Source organism: Echinops telfairi, unplaced genomic scaffold (genome assembly GCF_000313985.2).
Source record: "Echinops telfairi isolate 266 unplaced genomic scaffold, ASM31398v2 ScPeMD7_7479;HRSCAF=8517, whole genome shotgun sequence".
Classification (NCBI taxonomy): Eukaryota; Metazoa; Chordata; class Mammalia; order Afrosoricida; family Tenrecidae; genus Echinops; species Echinops telfairi.
Window position 1 is genome coordinate 1,087,147 of NW_022111383.1, and position 23,036 is coordinate 1,110,182.

Genomic DNA, 23,036 nt, shown 5'->3' on the forward strand with positions numbered 1-23,036 from the left:
TCTGAGTCTGGAGCAAATGTCAGCATATCCCGAGAAATACGGGAAGAAGGGCTCAGAGCCTGGTGGTCCTAGAGTGGCTGGTGACCCAGTCCATGTGAGTCAGGGATGTGCTGCCGTCACCTGCCCTGTCACCTCCCACCTGCAGCACGACTCTGTGCAGGGGGAACTCCGGGCAGAAGCAGACTGGTCCCTGCCCCTTGGAGCTTCTGGTCTAGTGGAAGAAAGAGGCCATGCTTGGAATGGGCCTCAGAACCAGCAGTGATTTCGGTCTAAATAAGTCCAAATAACATTACACAAAAAAGGTAGGTTTGGGGAGCTGTGAGCCAGAAGTAGAAGGGAGAACGTCCCCATGGTAGTCACATCATCTGGTGTCAATTTGAGAGGATTATGAATAAAGGGGTGGAGTCTGGCCTGTCAATCAAGATATAACCAATGAGGCCTGTGTGGGGGCATGGCTTCGCCCTGAGGATTCTGGGAAAACTCTGGGATTTCCTCCTTGGAGGCAGAACACACACTCTCCCTGCTCACTCCTTTAGAGATGCTCTACTGACAAGACACACGGTGCTTTGGCCTGGGAGCTGGAGAAGCCATGTGGACCCATCCTAATGCAACCCTGGGAGCTGGAGAAGCCACGTGGAGGCCCCTGCCAGGGCAGAGATGCTTACACCACCACTGGATCCAAAGACCTTCTACCCACTGGCCTGTGATCATCCTGCATTCAGTGTCATTGCATGTGTTTCATGAGTCAGAAGAGGACTTTATAGATAGGTATCGGATATATGGGCCAAGGTCAGACGTATGGATTTCATCTGGACTGGGCTGGGATGTTTTCATAATGTACAGTTGCTCTTGTATCTAGAGCTCTTTCTTAACCACATATGAGAGTCTCCGTGAATTTGTTTCTCTAGTCTATCCCGACGAACACAGTCCCCGAGGAGGGAGAAGAGTGACAGGGAAGAGAGTCACGGATGGGTTTTGTACAGTCTCCAAACGAAGAAGGAAAGAAAAGGTAAATAAAGAGTCAGGAAGGTTTCAAAGGTGAAGTTATCTTTATAGCATCTCTGGTGTCAAGCCATGGCTTCACCTTCTACTGGTGCGCTGACTTCCGTTCGGAACACGCTGGAAGCACAGGGTGCTCATTCTCCTCGGAATCAAAGAGCAATCACTAGTCCCACCGGGACATTCCCAGGGGCGGGAAGAAGGAGGCTGCTGTGGAATTCTTCCTGTGGGCCTCCCAGATGTCACGCCAGCAGCCCTGGAGCGGAGGTTGACGCCCCAGTGCACGGTAGGCCCATGGAGTGGTCCTCTTCTCCGCTGATGTCTGGACAAGCCGACAAGACTGCGAGGCTTTTGCTCTGCCTGGGCCCAGGGATGTGGGGCATGCCCGGCTCCCCCAGTATCACACCTACTCACTACCATCGGGTTGCTGCTGGCTCCTAGCGACCCTATGGGTCAGGGCAGAACTGCCATGTGAGTTTCTGAGAAGTAGAACGTCTCATCTTTCAGCCCCAGTACGTAGAGCCCCCAAAGCTCATCCTCCTTGTCAGCTCGACTTGGCTCCTGGCAATGTAGAGTTTTCCCCAGATGACAATGGGGGGAATTCTCCCTAAGTTGGGTGGGCTCCCTTGTCCAAGATTACATCGACTGTAATTGCTGGAATGCAGGGTCTCTCCAGCTCGTATCACATGGACACTTATTAATGAAGCTACCCCTCCCCAGGTGACCTCAGAGAGAGGCCTCTGTGCCCACCGGATGTCCTTCTTCAACCTCCTTTCCTCTCCTAGCACCTTTTAAGTTTATGTATTTTTCTGGTCCACTACATAGAGGCAAAAAGCAATAAATGATGCTCTCTCTATTGGTGTAGTAGATACACGTTCAGCTTCGATCCTTCGGGTCAGCAGTTTGAATCCCCCAGCCACTCTGAGAGGGAAAGACGGGGCTTTCTACTGCCACAAAGTTGCCATCTTGGAGACTCACACGAGCAGCTCTACTCTGTCCTATGAGTTGGCATCGACCGGATGGCAGTGAGTTTGGGTTTGGGTTTTCTTTAGTGGTTACAAGTTGGGCTGCAATCCACATGGTTGGCAGTTCAAAACCATCAGCAGCTCCATGGGACAAAAACTGAGCTTTCTACTCTTGCAAATAGTTTCAGTCTCCAACACCCACAGGAGGGTCGCTGTGAGTCAGCTCAGACGATGGCAGCGAGCTAGGTTTGGGGTTTGCTTTAGGTGCAAAGAGAGTTTTCCCTCCAAGATTGAGGTTTCGGGGAATCAGGAGTAGAGTGCATGCTGCTCAAGTGGGGCTGGAGGATTCCCCGACAGTTGGCCCCTGGCTCCACTGTCCCAATATGGCTCAGCTGCAAATGGGTGGGTCATACCTTTGGTAATAATTCCCCCACAGCTTTGGAGAATCCAGCAAACTGTAGATGTCAGAGGGCCAGGGTCATTGCCCGTAGATTCTGTTGTTCTCTGAGGGTGCTCCCATCCCAACGAGTCTGCTCCCACCATGCACACTCAAGCCGTGGGTCTCCTTGGCAGCCCCCTCTTTCCAGGTTCCATCAATTCTCTTTGCTGTCTGTTATGGAATTGAGGGTCCCCCATGCCCATGTATGTGTTGGAATCCCAACCCCTCTACTTGTGGATGTCATCTTACCGAGTGCAGCGTAATCCCTTCCCACACGTCCATCAATCAATAACTTGAAGCCGGCCAGACTTAATAGCTTGAAGCCTGCTTCATAGTAGTTTGAAGCCTGACATAAAGGGTGTGTCCTAAACCTAATCACTCCTGAGCTCCTAGAAAGAACAGTGTAGACATTGGGAGACGCCCTGTGTGAACCCTCTACAAGCCCAGGAATGTGGAAGAAACCAATGCTGCAGAGCCACGGAGTCTGGGAGAAAATACATTTCTGTTCTTTACAGCCATCCGCTCAGGCTCTCTCTCTTACAGGTGCACTGGGAAACCAAGACTCTGCCCCCATGGCTGCGGGGGTGTCTTTCCCACCTGGGGGCGTGCCACGTTGTCTCTCCATCCTGACAGAGACAGTGCTGGGCCTCTTGCAGGCCTCAGTTACCTGTTTCCCTTCAGCTGGTGGGAAGCCATCCCACATTTCAAGTCTAGGCCATTCGGTTGGTGTCCATCAGAATCCTGTCAGGAAAGCCGTCCATCTAGCCTCAGTCAGGACGTGGTCACCGGGCATCCGTCCCAGGGGAAGAGAATGAGCTTCACCTGGCATGGCCGAGTGCTGCGGTGAGGTCTGAGGCATTTGAGCTCCTGAGACAAGCAAGTCTCATCTCACAGAAGCCACCACCTGTCTGTCAGTGGGGATTTCCAGGTTGCATCCAGGGCACCTCCCATCCCCACCTCCCATGCCCACCTGCTGGCAGACCTTGGCTCCCTCTGGACTCCACACTGCCTCCTTTTCTGGTGCATTCTCAGCTAGCTCAGGTGCCCTCCCCCCAGCCCTAGGACTCTCTCCCCACCTCTCCAGGAGTCTGCAGAGGAGAAGTTCTTGAGCCAGCCCTGTGGTCCCTTCCTTCAGGGTGCAAGTGTAGCTGCATGCACGCATGCAGAGACTGCTCCCCAGGATGATCTTTGTCTGTCACCACCCCCAAGACTGCCCCATCCAGAGCACCAGACACACAGATGCCCCCTTGCTTCACTCATGTATATTTATTGAGCGCCCACAGGGTGCGTGGTCTACCTCGGGGTTCAGAGCCACGGTCTAATCAAAAGGAGACCAGAGCGAACACAGAGAACATTTCCTACCTGCTTAACATCTGTTAAGGTGTGGGGAGGGGGAAGGAACTAATCATGAAACAAATTCCTATTCGAAAGCAACAGAATCTCCTCTGAGAGTAATATATATTCTACACACGCACGCACACGCACATGCGCACACCCCCCTGAATGAACACACACGTCTACCCACTGGGTTGTATATGCATGCATATACAGCTGCTGTGGGCAAATAAACTAATGTATATGCCATAGGCACGCACACCCACGCACACACACACACACACACGCCACCACACAGACAGATCGTCTCGCTTATGCTATCAACAACACTACGTCTCCAAGTTCTAGTGGAAGCAATCTGTCCTAGATGCCTGCAGCATGCAACACGTGAAAGATCCAGAGAGTCACAGTTAAGGAGGACAATGGGTCTACATGTGTACTTTTCCGTCCTGGGGGAACCTGCCACAGCACTCGGGGTTGCTCTTTCCTGGTGCCCAGAAAGCCTTCGCGAGGGGCTCCCCGAGCAGAGCCCGGGAGCCGGGAGGTTCTCCGTCTGGAAGCAGGGCTCACGGGAGCCCTGATGAGTTCAGCAGTCTTCCGGGCAGAGTTGACGCCTGCAGTTTTCAAGTGTGGAGTCCTGCAGTGTTCCTCGGTGCAAGGGCGGCAGACCGAGGCGAGAGGCTCTTTTGTTCCCCCGCGTGTGCTAACGCATTTTGTAGTCATTAGATACAGATGTTTCGCACAGCTGTCCCTTAAAATCCAAATCTACAGTGAAATCGAGGTCCCGCTGCGAAGAAAGAACAAAGCGTCACAGCCCGGGTCTGTGTGAGAAGTCATGGGTGTCAGGCTAATTTGCAGGCAACAGCGTTTGCTGCCTGGTCACGCATTAATTTCCCCTACTTGTCCTGCTACCCACTTTCTGATGTCATATTATTTTCTCACACAGCTCGTCAACAGCTCTAGGCTCTGTTTGGCCCTCCCAACCATGCCTGGATTGTCTCCCCTGATACCAGCGCCCCCTTTGCCTACAGGAAAGCCCTCCCTTCCTGGAAGCCGATCACGTCCGTTCACGGCCACCCCTTGGCATTCCCGGTTTTGCCTTCCCTTCAGGGGGCCCGGGGGGGGGGGTTGGGGGCGTTGTTGGTGTTTTGGGTTAGTTTTTGGCTTCTTACTTTCAAGGCCCTTTTTCTTCTTCTTGGGGAGGTTTTCCGGCCCGGGGGTTCTTTTTTGGTTGGGCTTCCCCTTGGTTGGGATTGGCTTGGTTGGCGTTTGGTTTGGGGTTCGTCCACGGTCATTGGGTGATGCTCTCCTTCTGTAAAGATAATAGCCGAGCAAACCCAATGGTGATGCACATGGGGTCTCCACATGTCCCATGGACTAGATGGGGCTTGGTTTGTTGGCTTGTCTTGTGTAGTTTTGGTGAATCTTATGTAAGTAGATTGGCACCGATGAGTGGATTTGAACCATCACCCTTTGGGTTAGTAGCCAAGGCCAAATGATTCCTGTGGACCTTTAAACTGACCAGTAAAACTTCAGTATGCACTAACCTGGAGAGCTCACGTTGCTTGACCCACATTAAAAAAGTAAAATAAAATAAACTCGCTGGCATCGAGTCGATTTTGACTCCTAGAGCAATCCCACAGGACAGGCTAGAATTGCCTTTGTGGGTTCCTGAGACTTTAATGCTTTATGGGAGTAGAAAACCTCATCTTTCTCCCGAGAAGTGGCTGGTGGTTTGGAACTGCTAACCTTGTGGCTAGCAGATCAACGTAAACACTATAACACCAAGGAGCCTTACTGCCAGCTGGTTGTTACCTTGTCCTGGGGTGCACGCTCCTGTGTGACCCTCCCTGGAGGTGGACTGTCCTTCCCTCGCGCGGGCCCCCTGAGAACTAAATTCTGCCTGCTTTCTGTGTGAGTCTGATTTCCTTACGTTACGCCTAATGTACCATCCAAGACATGCCCAGGCCTCCGGGTAGGTGGCCTCCCAGCAGCCAGAGGTACAGGTCGCTATTGTGTTCTTCATGTTTTATAGCTGAGGCGCTCCCCACCCCCACCCCAGCAGCCCCCAGGAGCCTGTGCTGGGGCGTCATTATCCTCCCGGAAAGCGCTTTGATTTCTCACTGCTATCCTTCCTGTCATAGAAAAAATGTCCCCTCTGAGTTCATCTCTGGGAAAACAAACTGGATAGTGGCATCTTTCTGTGGCTTCGCCGAAACAAAACAAAAACCAAATTCTCGGGTCTTTTAGTGTCCACCGCACTCAAGGCTGCTCACAGAGGGCCACGAGGGCGCCAATCCTCCGGGACAGTGCAGGAATGGGGACCAGCAACTTCCAGGCCACCAGATCCGGGTCCTTCCTGCGCCTGCGCCTGCGCCTGCTCAAGGAGGTGAAGCCCCGGCAACAGCCTCTGTGCTCCAGCCCCTCACACGGAGCGCCGGAAGCTGCGCCCAGAGGGGGACCAAGGAAAAGCTCCTGAGTTTCTAAGTCCTTCAGCTTTGCCCAGGCACAGCCAAGCATGGCTTCTTACTGCCTGCTGCCCGCCCCCCAAACTCTGTACAAGGCATCGAGAACCTTGGCAAGTGGGTCCCCTCCAAGGTGCCCCCCAGAATTCAGCTGTATGGGTTTTGCTCTGGCATACACAGGAGCTGCCTGACACTTACCACATTTTTGGCATTTGGCTTCATGGATATGGTCCCGTAGATTTCTTCCCCCCTCCGAACGGTGAGGTAATCTTCCAAGTAGAAGACAGTTTGTTTCCAGTGAGTGTAGGGGGCATCAGGAGCTGAGGGTCGGGGACAGGGAAGATGGGGAGGAAGAATCAGAGGGAAGCTGTCTCCAGAAAGGTAGACGCCAGACCCCACAGGAGATGTTTCTGGGTTTCCCCTGGGACTTGTTGAACCCCCTAACACTCCTGGGGATCAGGTGCCTGGTCCTTGTGGCCTGGTTGCAAGCCCCGACCCCGACCCCTACTCACCCTCAACAACTTCACCTTCCCGTCAAGTTCCGGGTCTCTCGGGATTGCTGATCTCTACAACTAGGCTGACATCCCATGCACTTGCTCTCCGCCCCCTCAGAGCTTCCCTGGCTCATGCCTATGCGCCTTAGAACTGAACCCCGAGCTCTTGGCCCAGTGTGTCATGGGGCTCAGCGGGGCCCTTCCTCTCACTCCAAAGTGAACGAAAAGGACCCGGAGCGCGATTCTCACCCCACAGCCCCAGTTCTGGCCCACCGTCATTCATCCTGCACGATTCAAAGCCCCCGTGATGCTTGACTCCTTCTGCATGTTTTGTTCACTCTACCCCTCTCCTCTCAGCACATGCCATCTTCTGGAGCTCAATGCTAGGGACAGCGTCTTGCAGGCCCTCTTTCTCCTGGGCCTGCATCTGTCTTTGCAACACCTTCCCTTCCCTATTTCCCAGACCTTCTCTCATCCTTCCAAGTCCTTTCTTTTTGAGCAGCCTTTCCTGGGCACCCCACCTGGATCCAGGTATTCCAAGCATCATGGTATTACACGCTGTAGCATAAATGCCTCGGGTTTGTTTGTTTGTTTAACTGGCTTGTATTCCCCAGAAGACTGTCATCTGCAGAAGGGTGGGGGCCACGTCAGCTTGGTTGACTACTGTGCTTTCAGTGCCTACCACGGTGCTGGGAGCGCTTCCTGTGTCGAATGAAAGCGTGCAGGCAGGAATCCATAGAGCAGAGACTTGTTGGCACGTTAGCCTTCTCTGGATGCTCAGTGACCCTGGGGCCATTTCAGCATCAGCTCCTCTTGGCTCGCCATGCCCATACTTTCCTGCACCAGGATGGAGGCACACACGCCGCTGCTTGGGGTCAGGGCTCAAGATCAAAGTACTGGGGGAACATAACCCGCGCCTTCCAAGTGCTTCCGAACGATCCTGCAGAAGAGGTACGTGACCTCGCCGATGGCCTTCATGGCAGGACCATGCGATTCTATAAGCACGTGAGATGAGACCCAGTCCAAGTGTGTTCATACAGTAAGTACAGATGCACACCCGCTGGGACCCGAGGGGTCCTAGTGGTGTGATGGGTTATAGGTTGGGCTGTGAACTTCAGGGTCAGCAGTTGGAAACCACCAGCCACTTAGCCAGAGAAAGATGAGGCTTTCTGCTTCCAGAAAGATTTGCAGCCTCAGAATTCTATAGGAGAAATTCCACTCTGCCCCTCCAGGGTCCTTATGAGTCAGAATAGACTCAATGATAGTGACTTAATGTGTTCTGGGTATGTGAACCCAGTGGCATTTAAGATGCTTTTAAACTTTTTTTTTTTTTTTGATGGGGGAAACACTTGAACAGCTTCTTTTTTTTCTTTTTTTCTTTTGCCCTCGGCAATGAACTGACTTGATCGGATGTCAGTGGTTTGGATAGAGAATTGAGTTTCTATCTAAATGAGAGCATTTGGGAAATCGATGCAAACTCAAGGTCGGGGGGAGAGACAGCCGCCTGCGCAGTTGGAAGGGGAAGAGGATCCTGAGCGTACAATCTGTGTCTCTCAAACCCCGGGTCCCCAAGCCTACCCAGTATTTGTGGCCTCTCAGGCACACAGCTGTCTACTAACAGAGCCCACCTGCTTCCAGCACCCCCCTTGCCAACTACACATCCAAATGCATCAACAAAGACTCTCTGGGTACGTACAGGGGTTGTCAGGGCATGACTGACAGCATTCTCACCCCCACTTCCACCCACGCCCGCGCAGACAGGTGTCTCTCCTCGTCGTAAACACATTCAGGCAAGGGCCCTCACCAGCCTCCTGCCACCTAATCAGACGCCCGTGTGAATCCCAGAGATTCCGATTCCCTGGCCTCCCAGCACTGCGCCTCTGCTGGTGGCTCCAAAGATGTGCCAGCCTTGGGCTGGAGGCACGTAGTATTCTTCCCTGGCATCAGCCGCGGGAGGCTATGAACTTCCCCTGCACACCTGTGGGTCCGATTTACCTGGGTAGGTGCTGCCTGCCTCTCGGCCATCAGCTAGCTGTGCTTCAGAACAAAACCCTGCCTAGTCCTGCACCACCATCACCGTCACCATCACCGTCACCATCACCGTCACCATCACCAACCATCACCGTCCACGGTGGTCGCCATGGTCATTCCGGCTCCCTTTTCACTGATGGTCTGCCTTGCCAAGTAGAATGTCCTTCTCCAGGAAAGGGTCCCTCCAGACCACAGGCCCGAAGCAGGGGAGACGAAGCATGGCCATTGGGAGGTGCCTTTGGCTCACCTGCCGGCGAGGCAGGTTTCTCTTCCTTCTGGCAGCCCACGACACATTTGTTGTTTTGCAGTTTTGACATCTGCACTTCTTTTGAGCTGTCTTCAGCAAAATTTTACTTGCGTGCGATTTTAATGTTCTTATTTGATCTTTTTCATGCTGGGTCCATTAGTAGTGGATTAGTGGTCTACACCCGTGTTCTTAATCTTCGTTATCAGTTAGGTGCCCAGGAGAAATGTATTTGACATTCAGATGGTTGACTCCCAAGCCAAGAGATGTAAATGCAGTAATCACGGTAGGTTGGGAAAAGACAGGCTTGTCAGGTTGCCTTCCCCCGCCCGCTGCAGATGCCCACTCATCGTTGGACTCCCTGCACATGCCAGTCTCTACCCAGCTGACATCTCCTGGCAGGCATCCTGTAATGAACACTTAATTAGAAATAATAGGTCTAGGTCCAGATTCCACATTGCCACCTCCTGGTGCTCTGACCCTGGGGCTCTTTTTCCACAATTGAAGGATGGAGATGCTAATACAGCACCTCGGAGGGGTTGGGGAGATTTGAGAAAATGAAAACAGGGTAAATGTACTTGGGCACAGGATGGCCAAACAGCCTATAGTGCTTGCAGCTGCTCCAGTTTACATGTGCTGCCTGAGGGGGGGCATCGGTGCCTCGCCCTTCCAGTCTCCGAATTGCTGGAGGCCGGAAAGAAGGATGGGTGGAAAAGTGGGAAGAGGGCTGTTACCTTAAGGGGGTTGCAACCCACATCTTGAAACAAAATGTGTGTGAATTGTTGAATGGAACTGTACTAAAAAGTTCAAAACTGATTTAGAAAAAGATTTGGAAAATTGTATTCAAAAAAAGTATCCTTCACTGAACGATGCATGATTTCTCAATGGCCATATCAGGTGCTTCTAAGCCATTGCACTAGATAGTTATTCATAGAACTTAATGCCACATCATGTGGTACATGACATCATGTATGACACTGGACCGCAAAGGTGTCCTGCTTCGCTTCAGTGGTCTGAAATGCCTGGGGAAGTAGCCGGGCTGGTCCTCTGCACAACACTGAGCCCTCAACGAATGGCCGTGGGTGACAACTGGAAGTCTCTTCGCCTCTGAACACATCTTTCCCTCAAGCCCAGCCTATAACCATCAAGATTGTGTAAGTGGCTTCAGCTTTTCCCAGTCTGAAGACTTCCTCCTGTTGTTACTCTGTCTCCGTGGACCAGCTCCCCTATAGCCCCCACCGCACCCCCTATGCCTTCCCCATCACAGTCTCTGGGCTCTAGATCACAGCCAGCGTTTGATCTCTGTTTTGAAGTGAGCAGGACCAGGAGTCCCAAGTGCAAGTGCATGTTTTCATCCATCCATCCACTTATGATCTACCATTTATTCAGGTAGGCATGGTTCTAAATCCGGGGACCACTAGTAACCAAGAGGAAGGAGCGGCTAAACAGAAGGCCACGGAAGAAAGACGAGGCAGTCTGCTCTGTAAAAAGTGATTATAGCTTTGGAAACCCTATGAGCCAATTCTCGTCGGGCCTATAGGACTTCACGGGAGTAGGTTGGGTTGGGTTTGGTTGAGCTGTGTTGGTTTGGTTTTAAGTCAGATGAGCCCCCACCCCACCCCCACCCCCGGTAAATCCTATAACTTAAGTGAGAAGATGGGCAAGTATTAAAAACATAGTGGAAGCTATGATCAAGGATGGGACTGGGAGCAGAGGGAGCTGAGAGAATAAATGAGAGCCATTCGGGAGGAGGTTTTCCCCAGTGCTTTGGAAAGCACTGTAGGATCCCGTTTCACTTCTGCATGGCTGGGAGCTATTTCTGGGCTCCAATATTTTTTTCTGACTATATATTTTGAACTATATGGTCACAAGCTTTGCGCAGAATAGAAAAAAAAGCTCCTCTGACCTTAGAAAAGGGCTCCATGTCTCAAGACATCAAACCGGGGTAGGGCCTACCAGGTAAGTAGACACAGCAGCACAGCCTACTCATTTCCCCCATAATGAGCCCAAGGTACCTTGCTCAAGGGCGTCTTGCTGGTTCCTAGGAGAGCTAAGACTCAAACCCAAGCCTGCTACTGCTCAGGCTCCTGCCCTGCCCCCGCCCCACTGCACAGCTCTCCAAGCAAAAGATGGCCTGCAGCCTGCCTCCCATTTCTACCCCTGCCATGCCCCTATCCCCTACTGAGATGGGCGAGGGAGGGGCAGAGGTGGGGGAGCTCTGCCCACTGACTGGCACAGCCCGGACCCCTAGGTTTCTGGGCCCATTTGGGATGGTTTCTGGGAGCTGCAGACACCGGAGCCAATATGAGGATTCATATTCAAGTAGCCCAGTTCATGCTGTGTTTCTGAGCTGAGTGTGCCCCAGAGTCAGCCAAGGCTGGGCTGAGCTGGAACACAGAGCAGGAGGCAGCAAGCATGGAGTTCAAAACCAGGTGAGGCTGTTGAAGCAGACACATACATGTGGCAAAAAGTTTAAAAGCGGCAAGGGAATAAGGAACAGAAAATGTAGGGAACTATTCCTCCAGAGGAGCTCTAAAGGATGGAGAGGCCCGTGGAGATGGATGCAAAGGTACAGGTAGCAGCTGAGTAAGGTGGGGACTCACAGTGACTCATTATGTGCATAGGAATCCATTTATTTACATGCTAACTAGGAATATTCTAATAATGAATAATATACTCCTCATGCACATCTCCATTCCAATTAAGGACAGTTTGCTGCCTGATCTCAACTAATATATTCACAGTCTAATAAATAACAATACATGTATCTGTTGGTACTATTTACCATCTTAAAAAAAAAACAAGCAAATTCACTGCCATTGAGTCTCTGCCAACTCTTATCTAGTTAATGACTACACTCCGTCTATGCTCTAGTTACTGCACTGGGTGGTGAGCTCATAGATGCTCATCCTACTAATAAAGGACTGTATCAGTCAAGAATCCTACGAATAAGTCAAGTGATATTTTTATTGCCGAAAGCATATTAACCTACTAAGAAATTAAAATAAGTAAAAGTCGATAGATTAAATAATTTAATAAATAAACATGTAAGCCGCGCATGGGCCGATGATGCCAGCATGCCACAAACCAAGGTTTATGATTCAGCTAATTCTGTGCATCTGAGGCTCTTAAAGGCGAAGAAGGAAATATGCTATTGGTGACTGCTGGTGTAGAGGACCCTCTTAGAGCACCCGCTGCCAACCCCACACGAACTAGAAAGGAAATCCGCTACAAGACTGCAGCAAAGTCCCACACTGAGGCCTCGAGAGAGCTGGCAAACAGTTACGTTCCATGCCCCTGACCTCTATCTACTCTGGAGCAGGTGGCAGCCAGAGATCTTTGTCCGTCAAAGGCTTCAAGTCTTGAAGAGACAAGAAGGCATGCTTCAGTAAAGAGCCAGAAGTGCCTCCTCAAATGGAGTCAACCAACACTGGTCGAATCCCGAACCATCTTGTTCAGAACAGGCTTGTCTCAGAGCAGTGGTTCTCAGACTTGCATATGTGTGGGGATGGCCCGGAGGGTTCGTTACAACACAGGTTGCTGGGCCGCCTCTCAGAACTTCTCATTCAGGTCTGAGCAAGGGCTGGAGCATGTGCATTTCCCAGGTGACACTAACGCCCCGAATGAATTTGGCATCATATTTAAGAACTGCTCACAGAGCCCCAGTGGTGCAGTGGCTATGCATTGGGCTGTGATCCACGTGGTCAGCAGTTCAAAACCACCTGCAGCTCCTCGGGAAGAGAGTCTGGGCTTTCTGTTCCAGTAAACAATTACAGTCTCAGGAACCCACAGTGGGTCGCTATGAGTCAGCATTGACTCGCTGGCAGTGAGTGTATTTGTTTGTTTGTTTGTTTGTGTGTTTGGGGTGGGGGGAAAGGGACTAAGTCATGGGAAGCAGAGGACTAGGGGGCCTCAGCATATCCTTTCAGAGCCTAAATGTCTGGGGCTCTGTGCAAAGGGGCAGAAGAGCAGGCTCACACACCAGTGCAGAGCCAGGGTCTTTGCAATCATGAGCCGTCTCCCTCATCAGTCCTTTGCAGAGGGTCTTGTATGGGACTTCGCTGCAGTGAGACAAAAGCATTGGAAGGGCACGAGCCAATCAATGGGCTATCAACCTCAACACTGATGGCAAATCCTCACTACCTCCCCAGCAGAAGACTTCTTTGATTGCAGACTTGAGCTTGATGAGGTGCCCTTCCTTGCAGAGAGGCTTCAGGGATGCCCTCCCTGCCATTACAGCACCAGGCGTGTCTCTAGAAAAGGGGCACAGTTGGCGATGTGCTTGGCTGATCATCTTGGAGAAAGGAAGGCTCGGTGAAGGACCTTGTACCAAGAAACTGTATCCCACGCTTCAGAGACCCAGAAACCTCTACAGCCTGCTCTTTGTGCCCACTGACTTGATCGTCACCAGTAGCAGGGCAGGCTCTGACTTAGCATCATCCTGAACCCACGGTGGTCCCTCCTTACTGTTCAGTCACAACCATGGTCCTCCAGCAGGCTCCTCCTCAGCTCCCTCACTGCCCCTCACTCCCTCACTCCTGTGAGCTGAAGGTTTACCCAGTCTTGGTCAAGATGAACTCTCCTGCCCTCCTCCTGGTTGTTCTGACACCCCCCGCCCCCCTGCACCCTGCACACACACACAAAACGAACTTGCCGGTTGTGCCACTCATAACCAGAGGTCTGAGTTTTCTCTGGTCAGGCATACTAGCCAAATGGTGGAGACCAGAAGATCCTGGTCTTGGTGGTCCAGAAACACTAATTATCTCCTCTGCCCATGGGTAAAAGGGATCATTAGCCGAATCATTTCAGGAAGTAAATAATATAGCCTTGAATTCAGGCAGAACTCGCCCTTCCTTTCCCAGACACACACACACTCAACCGACAGGCCGCTCTCTCCCAATTCCCAGGACATTTCACATAAAGTCAATATGTGTAAGAGGAACTGATACCAAGGGCTCAAACAGAAAGAAAATGTTTAGAAAATGATGATGGCAACCGTGTACAAATGTGCCTGATACAACTGATGCATGGATTGTTGTAAGACCTGTTAGAGCACCCAATAAAATGGTTTTTAAAAAATAGTAAATATGTGAATGGTCATCCAATCACTTAAAAGAGATTTGCTTCACACCTCTCATGACTGAAGCATGATTTTTAGAGTAATGAGTGCAGAGATCAATGAAGTATGACTCTACTCCACTATCCAGAAGAGACGAATGGCTGTAAAAAGAATATAGGCGTTAAAGAAATAGTAGCATGTCCTACAATGAATTTTGTGAGTTGTTTAAGAAAGTGGATAGATACCTTTGCAAGGTTATGGAAGTATCTCTGAGACATAGTTCAGTAAAGAACAACTATAAGAGGGAAGTGTGTATTCCATAAGATATACAGTTAAATAAAGAAAAACTATAAGAGAGAAGTATGTATGCCATGATCCAATTTATGATTGTTAAAGCTCAGTTCTCGTGTTGTGCTATAATTACTAACAGACCCCCAATGGAAGAAGTGGGGTGAAGGGCTTTAAAAGCCCTGTGTACTATTTGGGCAACTTGTTGTAAGTCTATAATTATTCCCAAAATTTTTATTTTTAAAAAGTATGGGCTTGTGCACCCACTTAAATGTTTTGGTAAGATACACATTAATAATATTATTTATCTCTGAGGAGTAGGACTAGAATAGATCATGGGGAGGAAAATTTCCTGGACTTTCACGGTCTTCTGTCCTCTCTCTCTGTCTCTCTTTCATTACTGTGAGTAAGTATCACTTTAAACATTGTCATGGTAGACTTCCGCCAGGGTGTTAGGAGCTGTGAGCAGCATATTTAACCCTGGCCCCAATAGGAAAGGGGAGATCAGATAACCCCTGAGCAGAATGACAAAGCCTGTGCTGGAGTTGGCCAGGTGAAGAATTCGGGACAGAGGAGGAAGGGAGATGATAAAAGCTTTCTGATAGAGAAGAGCCACCTCTAACACACACACACACACACACACACACACACACCAGAGAGCAGCCTGGATGGGCAAGGAACTGGGGTGCAGAGACATGCTCAGAGACTCCGGAAGCCACACTGAGTGCAGGAACCTGCAGGAGCTCAGTATAGGTAGGCTTTCAGTGGCGTGAGAGCTTTCGCAAAAAGTCGAGAAACTTGCTCAGGAGGAGGTGATAAATGGGGTTAGGGCCAGGTCAAAGAAGACCCTTGCGGCAGTTAGATAATCTGGTGTCAACTTGTGGAGGGGTAGAGTGTAGCCTGTCAATTGGGTCGCAGCTGGACCTCATTTGGAGGCACGAAGGAGATAAATAGCTCGCTGGAAGTGGGCTACATGCTCACTCCCTGTGAGACATTCCTGTCGACATGCCCCATGGAACTATGTTGATGGAGCCAAAGCCCTGAAGCTGGAGGAGCCACGTGGAGACCACGCCAGTGCTGAGATGCTTCCATGACCACTGGATCCACAAGACTTCCCACCCACTGGCCTGTGATCTTCGTGCACTGGGAGTCATGGCATGTGTCATGTGAGTCTAAAGAGGAATTTACAGACTGGTACTGGACATATGGGTTAATATAGGACTTATGGACTTGATCTGGACTGGGCTGGGGATGTTTTCTTAAGGTACAATTATTCAATATAAAGCTCTTTCCTATACACATATGAATGTCTATGAACTTGTTTCTCTAGTCAACCCAGACTAATACAACCCCATTGTCAGGTTGGGAAACTTCTACTTTTCTACTGCAAGCAATAAGATACTATGAGGGGAAGCTGGATGGTGGGAGCGGGAGCCTGGTTGAGGAATTCAGTTGGATTGGATGGAAGGAGGGAGGGAGGGAGGGAGGGAGGGAGGAGACCGTGATCACTTTGCAGTCTACTATAAGGCACAATGAACCCTCAACTGAGGTCATGGAGACACAAGTCTCCTACTCTCCTGCCAACCCTGCCCACCCGTACAAAGTCTGGAACATGGTTAGGCTCCGTCAACATTCATTACATGAACAATGTTTGAAAAGTCTTGGGTGAGGTCTATCCTTGGGTCCCACCTCCTGCCTCTCCCTCACCAATGTAAGCACTCAGCCCCAGCCAGGCAACCAGGCTTCTCTCTACCTCCTCCTCTGGTACCCAAGACTTGGGCGGTGGGGGGTTGATATGCACTTACTCCCAACTGCAGAGGTCTTGGGTGATGCCAAGTAGGGGTGCCTGACTAATGCCCCGGAGACCACACCAGGCAAGACCACCACAGCCGCTTCCTACCAAGCCTCCCGAGGGTCAAGGCAAGGGCATCAACCAAGCAGCTCACCTGTGGAAAACCCCATTTTCTTGTGGCACTTGGTAAATTCAATATTGAAATAGGTCACCAGGGCGTGGACATAGTCATTGCGCTGTATCTGCAGGCAGAACGCCGAAGTGAATGACAGCTCTTCCGTCTTCACCGTGTAAATGTCCACCTCCTGCAGCCCAGGGGAGAGAGAAGGCCAGAAACTTATCAACTTCACCGGGTCTGGGTTGTGGGCTCAAAAGGAAGCCCACTCTGCCAGTCACTTCATTTCATGGAGAGACCACTGCTAGCAGACTCTGGGAATTTCATTCCTTGTGGGGTGACTTCCCCAGTCCCCTCAACCCTTCCCAGTTACCTCCACCTTCTTTTCTGGGGTAGGGTATGCTCAGGCAATGATGCAAAGGGATTTGAAACAAAACCAGAGGAGAACAGATTTAGGAAGGTGAATGTGCTGGGGCTGGGGGTTGGAGGGGAAAGAAGAAGACTCATTCATCCAGGCACCCCCAGATCAAGTCCGAAGAGCCTCTGGCTGGCCCCCGTCAGTGCTGCCACGTTCATTTGGTGGTTCTCAAAAGTGTGGTCCCAGATGAGCAGCATCAGCATCGCCTGGGAGCAGATCTGGGGGTTGGGGATGCAAAGGCACCCCAGTCTCCCTGGGGCAGGAACTAGGTCAAACTTGACCTAACTCCCCTGCTATCCCCCTTATGATTTTGCTGGACCAGACCACTCCTTGCCCAACCCTTTGATATTCAAGTTCTCAGCACTCAGAGGCACCAGGCACTAGGATGCTCAAGAGGAAGAAGGTGAGCCCACAGAGCCACTGACTGTGCTTAGGAAGCTGAGCGGACCATTCATAACAACCTGGGCCATTAGAGAATAAAAGAAAAGAAGTGAGGCTGTTGTGTTCCAGCTGGGGACTGGAGGACATGAAGAACTACTCGTTCTAACCATTTCAGCTGGGAAGTGGCCTAAAATCAATCTCGCGTGGGGAGCCAGTGTACTTGAAAGATGGTGTGCAGTGTGCTGTTCCTGACGATGCTAAGGAATGCTAACCTGCCTTCTGTTGGCTCAAAGGGCACAGGGCAAACCTGGGAAGAAGCCACGAAAGGAGGAAGCAGATTTTAGTTGGACCCAAGGAAAAACTTACCACTCTATCAGGGCTGTGTAGCAAGGAACTCTGTCCTGAAAACTCAGGAAGAGTCCATCAGACACCAGTCTGCCTGGCCGGAATGGCTCTAGGTGTTCCTCCCAGGACCCAGGTGATGGAGCATACTGGGGGTAATTAGAACAGTGGGCCTGAGAGCGCAGAACAAGAAACAGGAATAGATGAAGGGACATGGCTTTCCATGGCTTTTCAATATAGTCTCCAGGTACATTGAGCGAAAACAGATGTATCCTGAGGCCTTTGAGAAGTGCCCCCTCCAGGCAGGGTGGCAGCCAGTGTAAATAATGGAGCCAATCAGATTCTGGGTCCTGCCAAGAACTAGGTGCTTAGTTATACTGTCCTGGGTGGGAAGTTGAGACTCCCAGACCCAGGGATTTGGGAGGTGCGATTGCAGGGTTAGGGGATGTGGGAGGGCCTACCCACTGGATGGCCACTTCAAATGTAAGTCTGGCTGCTTGTGTGTGTTGTGTTCAACTGTTCAAATGTTGTGTTCCTAGATGAGGAAGCAAGAGCCAACGGCATAGGTAAACCACGGGTGGGGCACACAGGGTCAGGGCTTGAGCTGAACTTCTCTTGCATGTAGTACATAAACCTCTCTTTGGCATCCCCAATTAGCAGTCATCTAGCATTTGCTCAGACATGTATGAAGCTTACTACCTAAAGGCGGCAGACCTTGGCCTCCCCTGACAGCTCCAGTCACGAGGGCCTTCTTCCAGACATGAAGCCCCCTTTAGCTGTCTCTGTAAGCCCACCAACACACCGAAGGCCTGTAAGTCCAACTCCCCTGGGCCTTATCTTCCGCAGCGTTCCCCACCTCTGAGTTGCCCTTCATTTCTCTGAGTCGTGAGTGCTGACCGCTCATGGTCTTGGTCTGTCTGTCCCGGGTGGGCTCTGCCACTTACAAAATTGAGAACATGTCTAACCAAAGCCGCCTTCCCCCTCACCTTATTTGTGCCACACTTCTAGCAACAAGCATCCTACCCCAAAGTACACTGCTGGTTCACTCTGCATTTACATCTGCCAAGTACCCCACCACCACCACCACACCCCTCTACCACATCCATACCCTCTTCCTCGTTCTTTTACTTCTGGGACTCTGGTTGTTCTAGGTCAAGTTGTGCCGCCACCACCCCCTCCAGAAACATAGTGAAGCGACTTTGTTTGGAAACAGGTTTTCCAAGGTACTGTCAGTGGGACGTCTGGTGTACTAGACAAGCTACCCAGGCCATGCACAACCAAGGCCCAAGAGATGGAGTGAACGTGGATAGGGATAATCCTGGGGCTGATGGAGGAATGGATTCAATGCTGACATTGAATGAAAGCAGCAACAGAGGAGATAGAATACAAATGACAGCCGGCCATTTGGAACTGTGTTCAAACGGCATTCGTTTCAGAGAGTGGTCTGACAGCCCACTGGTAGTGAATGTTCAGAAACCTGCGATCCAACCCTCCTTTCCTGACCCTCCTGGCGGCCAGGAACATAGGAGCACATCCCCTCCCCCTCACACACCCAGGGGCTAGTGGTTCCTGCACAGCGCTGCTCCGTCTGAGGTCTGAGCTGTGCCCTTATGGACTAGACACTGTGTGCACCCCACCCCACCCCACCCCAGTCTCAGCAAACCAGCAGAATGGGCAGCCCCGGACAGGAAACCTCTCTCCATCCATCCCTGGGAGGGTAAGACCTCCTTCCTAAGTCCCAAAGAATTCCTTCTGGAACAAGCACACTGATCTCAACTCCCCTCTAAGCCAGCACACACTACGTCCAGCTCGGATGCCCTGACCCACATACACCCAGGCCAGCAGGAATTCATTCATGAGCATCTGGCAGAAGGCACCTGCTTATACCAAGTGCCCTGCCCCCAACAGGTATCTCCTCTAGTTCCTACCTCCCCTAAAGTTCTACTTTTTGGCTCCTTTCCCTTAATCTTCTTTTCTTTCTTCCTTTTCTTTGATTTCTTCTTTCCCCTTCCTTTTCTTTCTTCGTTTTTTTTTTTTACTATTTTATTTTCTCTCCACCCCTCTAGTTTTGTCGATTCTTTATTTTCCCTATTTTCTCTTTCTTGTCCCCTTTGTTTGTTTGTTTCTTGTTTTTCCTTTTTCATATCATTTTATTGGAGCTCTCTCAGCTCTTATCACAATCCTTACATCAATTGTATCAAGCATATTTGTACATAGGTTGCCATCATTATTATCTAAACATTTACTTTCTAGATGAGCCCTGGCTATCAGCGCCTCTTTTTTTCCTCCTTCCCCACTCCCCACCTTGATAAATTACTTTTTTCCTATCTTGCACCAACCGCTGTCTCCCTTCCTCCTCGTTTTCTGTTGATCCTCCCCGTCGGGTGGGTGGTGGTGGTTATATGTCGATCATTGCAGTCAGTCCCCCCTTTTCCACCCCTCTCCCTACCTTCCCCAGCTATCACGGCTCTCATCTCTGTTCCTGAGGGGTTTATGTGACCTGGATTCTGTGTGTTGTGAGCTCTTATCTGTACCTATGTACATGCTCCGGTCTAGCCCACAGTGAAAGGCAGGACTGGGGTCATGATAGTGGGGGACGGGCCTCAAGGAACAAGAGGAATAGTGTGTTTCATCAGTGCTAGACTGCACCCTGGGTGACTCATCCTTTCCTTGAGTCTCTGCTCCAAGCCCCCTTGTTCTCAACAACATGGGTTTTTGTTTGGTTGTTTGGGGTCTTCTGATGCTTCTTACCCGATCCCGGCGACACCTCGTGATCGCACAGGCTGGTCTGCTTCTTCCATGTGGGCTTGTTGCTTCTCTGCTAGATGGCTGCTTAACTTCAAGCTTTTAAGTGTTTCTTGTTTTTCTTTTTGGTTATTGAATTCTTTTCTCTTGCTTTCATTTGCTTATTTTCCTTGCTTGTTTTTTTCTTTATTTTCACTTCTGTTTTATTTGTTATTGTTGCTTTCTTCTTTCCACGTCCCAGCAGGCAGGAGATAGCAACCAGGCCAACACAGCCGAGCCACAGCTATACCTCCTGCAACCCTACCCAATGGGAAAGGTCCTGTCCCATCTGATCAAGAATAGACAGAAACTAACACCAGCCCAAACTGGCTCCAACTGTACCACACGAGCAGTGCACAGAGAACTGATTACACACTTACGTCCTCTATCACGCCCAGACCCTCTATCACACCCGTGTCCTCTATCACACCCACGTCCTCTATCACACTCACCAGGAGGCCGGTGGGAATTGCCTAAGAACAGGCCACTGTGGAGTCATCGATTAAATACAAATATAAGAAGACCACAGTGTGTTGGGGACAGCCCATTCAATTCACATGGAAACAAGACCCAAAGGCTCAAACAAGTGGCCAAAATACAGACTCAGAAAAGCCCTTCTGAGGAAGAAATGGCTTTGGAAATACTTGATAATAAATTCAAAAGAATAGTATTGAGTTACTGTCAATGTTTTGAGTGAAAGAGTGATAAGCTATAGGTCAAACCAAGAAAAACACTGACAAAAATTTGGAGGAATTCAAGAAAACACTCGAGTATAAACTGACCCAAATGTCAGTCGAGGCACCTAATTTTACCATAAAAATTGCCTTAAAAAAGTGCTGAAAAACTCGGTTTATACACGAGTATATACAGTAAATGAAAAATCAGAAACCATACAAAAACATCAAATAGAATTCCAGATTAATACTACACTTTCAGAGATAAATAATTTATTGGAAGGATAAAGAAGTATAATTTAGTCAATGAAGTCCTAATTATTACAGTTGAATACAAATCTCTCAATGTCAACCTGCCAGAAGAACAATCAGAAAAACGAATGCAAAGAAAACTGAGGAAGCCCCAGCATGATCTGTGGCACCACAAAGAGGAATCCCTTCCATGGGACTGGAATTCCAGAGCAGGAGGAGGACAGGAAGAGCAGAGGAAACTACCAAATAGCCCCTGAAGCAAAACTCCCATCGTGCCATGTAAGACCAGAGGAAACACCCTCAAGAAGCTGAATGATCCCCAAGTAGGAGAGCCCTCAAAAGAGAATCAGCAATAATATCATGATCAAACTTTCCACGAAAAAGATGAAGTTCCTTCCAGAGGAGAACGAATGAGACGAAGCCCTGATTTCTACGTGGAACCCATGCCGGCAAGATGACGATCGGATGACTCATACAAAACTCTGACAGAGGAGAAAAGGGTCCACTAAGAGTGATGCACTCGGCAAAAAGCATTCCTCAAAGCTCCTGTAAAGTTAGGACATTTGCAGATAGACAGACAACGACCAAACCAATAGTATAAGAAATACTAGAGGGAATCCTTCAGCCAGAGAACCAAAAATGCAGAAAACAACGTGAGCTTAAGCTACACGACACCACCCCTAGAAGTCAACCCGGATCCGGAAGCACCCGAAGTCCAACAAGCCCGCAAGACTGACACCAAGGACCTAAAGAGGTCAAATCACAACTGAAGTGCAAAGCACAGAGAGGGAGCGTAGATACCAAGCTTCCAAATGAAGACGTCAAATTAATTTCAAGATAGAATAAGCTGTTTCAAACTTGGGAACAAAATCATAAGTGACAGGTTAACCTTAAAGAAAATTAATACGCAGTCTCACTAAGATAAAAAAGGAAAGTCACAACGATTTAGTAAACAGTAAACAACAGTAACAAATAAAGGGACAAGAAAATCCACAGACAAAATTAAGTCAGCACAAAAAAACTGTGGGGAGCAAAGAAAGCACACACACACACACACACACACACACACACACACACACACACAGCAGAATGGCAGCACTAAACCCATGCCTGTCAACACTTACACTAAATGTAAATGGATTAAGTGCGTCAGTCAAGGACAGGCAGTAGTAGAGTGAATAAAAAGACAGAGCCCATCAGTAGGCTGCCTTAAGAGACACGTCTTAACACAAACGACAAAAACAAACTAAAAATCAAAGGATAGGAAAATATGTCAAGCTGATGGCAATCAAAACAGAACAGGAGCGGCTCACACCATGTGCAAAACAAGCTCAAGATGGCTCCAAGACTTAGGTGTTCAACCTATCCTCAGGGAAAACGTAGGCGCAAACATAGGAGCCCTAACACAGAGCACAAATACACTATCAAACACAACTGAAAATACACAAATAGTACGAGACCGACAAAATGACTGCGGCCTCCTAAAAATTAGACACTTATGTGCATCAAAATAGTTCACTTAAAATGTAGGAATAGGCTTTCTATCAGAACCAGTGTATTGTGAAGTGGATTACTGCAAATGTAGTGAGGTTAAAATGCAACACCTTATCCTTTGATCTCTCTTTGACCATTCAAAATGTGTTCCAGTATTTAATACTTGCTGCTTTCTTTTCCATTGAAAAAGTTCTGCTTTATTTTGTCATTATTGTTGGGGTTTTTTGTTTTGTTTTGTATGTTTTTCTGCATATGAAATCCAGGATAAATAAATCTATAGAGACATTAACCTGGATTAATAAATTCCTAGGGCCTGGCAGGAGAAGTTGAGGGGACATGAGGAGCTAAGAACAATGAGTGAAGAAAGAGGAAAATATTCTAAAATTTATGTTGGCGAGGATTGCAGCATAATATGTGAATTATATTTCAATAAAACTATTTTTAAAAATAAAATAAAAGGTAAAA

The 23,036-nt window shown here is 49.5% G+C and overlaps 1 protein-coding gene across 1 annotated transcript in view; it reads right to left on the reverse strand.

The window, feature by feature from the left end:
* Positions 1 to 3,650: 3,650 nt before the first annotated feature.
* PRMT8 (protein arginine methyltransferase 8) overlaps positions 3,651 to 23,036 on the reverse strand; it is a 114,120-nt gene continuing 94,734 nt past the window's right edge. The window contains exons 8-10 of the mRNA XM_045285865.1: positions 16,266 to 16,416; positions 6,402 to 6,523; positions 3,651 to 4,525 (exon numbers count right to left, since the gene is read on the reverse strand). Coding sequence (XP_045141800.1) covers positions 4,442 to 4,525; positions 6,402 to 6,523; positions 16,266 to 16,416 — 357 coding nt within the window. The 3' untranslated portion in view covers positions 3,651 to 4,441. The remainder of the gene's footprint in view (positions 4,526 to 6,401; positions 6,524 to 16,265; positions 16,417 to 23,036) is intronic.